The sequence below is a fragment of the Gilbertella persicaria genome (genome assembly GCF_025201335.1).
Source record: "Gilbertella persicaria strain CBS 190.32 chromosome Unknown B0P05scaffold_66, whole genome shotgun sequence".
In the NCBI taxonomy this organism is placed as follows: domain Eukaryota; kingdom Fungi; phylum Mucoromycota; class Mucoromycetes; order Mucorales; family Choanephoraceae; genus Gilbertella; species Gilbertella persicaria.
In genome coordinates, this window is record NW_026252027.1 from 134,699 (window position 1) to 137,102 (window position 2,404).

At 35.9% G+C, this 2,404-nt stretch overlaps 1 protein-coding gene across 1 annotated transcript; it reads right to left on the minus strand.

Moving 5' to 3' along the window:
- Nucleotides 1-926: 926 nt before the first annotated feature.
- B0P05DRAFT_562956 (uncharacterized protein) lies at nt 927-2,230 on the minus strand. The gene is made up of 5 exons (XM_051580658.1): nt 1,992-2,230; nt 1,817-1,939; nt 1,715-1,784; nt 1,421-1,685; nt 927-1,305 (listed from the first exon to the last, which is right to left on the minus strand). The coding sequence occupies exons 1-5, from the start codon at nt 2,064-2,066 to the stop codon at nt 1,188-1,190; spliced, it is 651 nt and encodes a 216-aa protein (XP_051429952.1). The 5' UTR covers nt 2,067-2,230; the 3' UTR covers nt 927-1,187.
- Between the last annotated feature and the right edge of the window lie 174 nt (nt 2,231-2,404).

Genomic DNA, 2,404 nt, shown 5'->3' on the forward strand with positions numbered 1-2,404 from the left:
TCATAGTCTCCCTCTTCTTTGTGTTTTTAGGCGTAGTTTCTGATGAAAAATACTCTTTATGACTTATTTGAAAATTGAAGAAGGATTCTATAACACACAATACATGTTGTGTTCAACAACGTTTATGCATGTATACTTGTGTCACTATAAATACTTGCACTCCATTGCGTTTATATTTGAACTCACTCCAGAAACTTCAACATCCTAAGCAATTAGTCAGAAGGCAGGGAACAACAAGATACAAAAAAATGAAAGGTGCCTTTAGTTAGTTATTACCCTAAATATCCCTCAGTCAAAAATGGTCGCAGTATAAGTCGAAGAGATAAGATATCTAGCTTTAGCCATTGCTATCTCAGGCATAGCTACCTTGTTCTTTCATGAAACACTTCATGCTTTCTCTTCAAACGTCAGTCACTCCAATACTGAACTAAGTTTGAAAACGGCAGTCTTCTGTACAAGAAGCAGCGTATTAATCAAGAGTTTAGCATCTCTTTAGCGGATTGTAAGTATTTCATTCATTTTTACTTTATGGCTGCTAAAATCTCATCCCAAGCGTTAAAACCTACCAATTTTTTTTGTTGATAGACATACCTTGATCATTTACTTCATACAACGTAGTCTTACATATGTAACAGGTGTAACAAGGGGAAAAAGGGCTTGCTATCTTAAAAAGATACATTATCTTATCTCCTAGTTAAATTATCGTGCAACTTTTTTAGTTCTGTTTTTTTATAAGCTCCAGAGGTCTATAGGCATTACACAGACAAGGGATTTAAGAAAAAAAAGGGTGGGAATTCAACTTTCAATATGCAGAAAAATGAGAGAAAGCGTGTGTATATAAATGTTTGGCGATCACTGTGACTTGATTTGTGTCATTTTCTACCATTACCCACTTTATCTTGCAAGACGCTTTTCTCTTTATAAGACATAAAAGAAAAATAAGCCAAGAAATAAAATCGAGCATGTATCACGCTTTATGAATCTAATTCTTATTTTCCCAAGCTCAAATGCAACGTAATTAGCAAAAAAATCGGCTCTATTCGTTCATTTAGGAAAATGTCATACTTTTTATTAGATGCGCCAATCAATGGCATAGCTTGGATACTATACTAACTATTGTCACACAACCCTGACGCTGTTGTGTTTTACTCATTCGTGCGGGTACTAACGGAACAAAAAAAGTTTATTCAGTTGAGAAAGACCATGTTCCAGTCATGATTGTCTTCAAAATAAGACTGATTAAGAAAGGATGCTACGATACCATCTTTGTTAGAAGAGTCCTCTATTTCCTCTTGGTTATGAGAACTAGTAACACTGGAGCAACTACTGTTACTACTATATGAGGGTGAGGATGATTTTTGATTCGGTAATAAGCGGTTTGCAGGATGACAATGATCTGGATACAGTTGAATCACTCAACTTGGTTGTTTTTTGCCTCTTGACTCGACTCAAAATTGCAGGTGTAGTAATAGCAAATGTAAGCGATGAATGTGTAGCGCTCGTTCGAACTGGTTGGGTTGGTGGATCTGATGACTTTATTTTGACTGATATTTTTTTCTTTAGCGTGAGTTCTTGAGCAGATTTTTTTAGCTTGTTATCTGGAACAGGAGCAGGTCGAATTTTCAATGGCGGTAAAGGGATAGAAGGAAATGAATTGAGAACTGGCAATGATACAGGAGTGTGCACTGTATCCAGCCAAGAAGCCCATGTGTACCTTTGAGTGTATTGTTTTCTAATTCCAAATGAGATATGATGGATCTAAGATGTTGGTTTTCTTGGTATAACTTTGTGGTTGCGAGTACATGGCTGTCTGAACATATTCGATTTTTTTTTCGAGTTCTTTGACATAACGTTCTTTACGTTCTCGAAAAGCTCGTTGTGCTGCTCGGTTCTGTACTTTGCGCCGTATTTTTAGGTCTTGATCATCACTTTCACTGGTCTAGAAAAAAAGAAAGGTGTTGGTATGTATGTACAAGTTGAATACACTGTACCTCTTCTGCCTCTTTGTATATGATTGCCTGTAAATGATTCTCTATAGAAGAATAAATCAAATGTTTATGGGCCATTTTGTCACATACCATGGCTATAATTAGTATTAGTGATAGCATCTATTAATGCATATATATAGCTTTAGCCTATGGACAGTCAAATGGTGAACATCATTTACCACTATTTCTCTTTCGAGATATTTCTTGCTTCTGATTGGCGGAGAAAGAAGGATTCATGGTATGGTCTTGAAGAGAGAAAGAGAAAGAAAAGTAGTGAAATAAAACTATAAACTGAATTATTTATACAAGTGTGTATCTACGGGTGAATCCGTCATGTGTCTACTCGTTGATTCCCTTATATTATCATTGTATTTCTATTTTTCCTAGTGCTTGACGTGGTCTGAGGTTAGCATCTG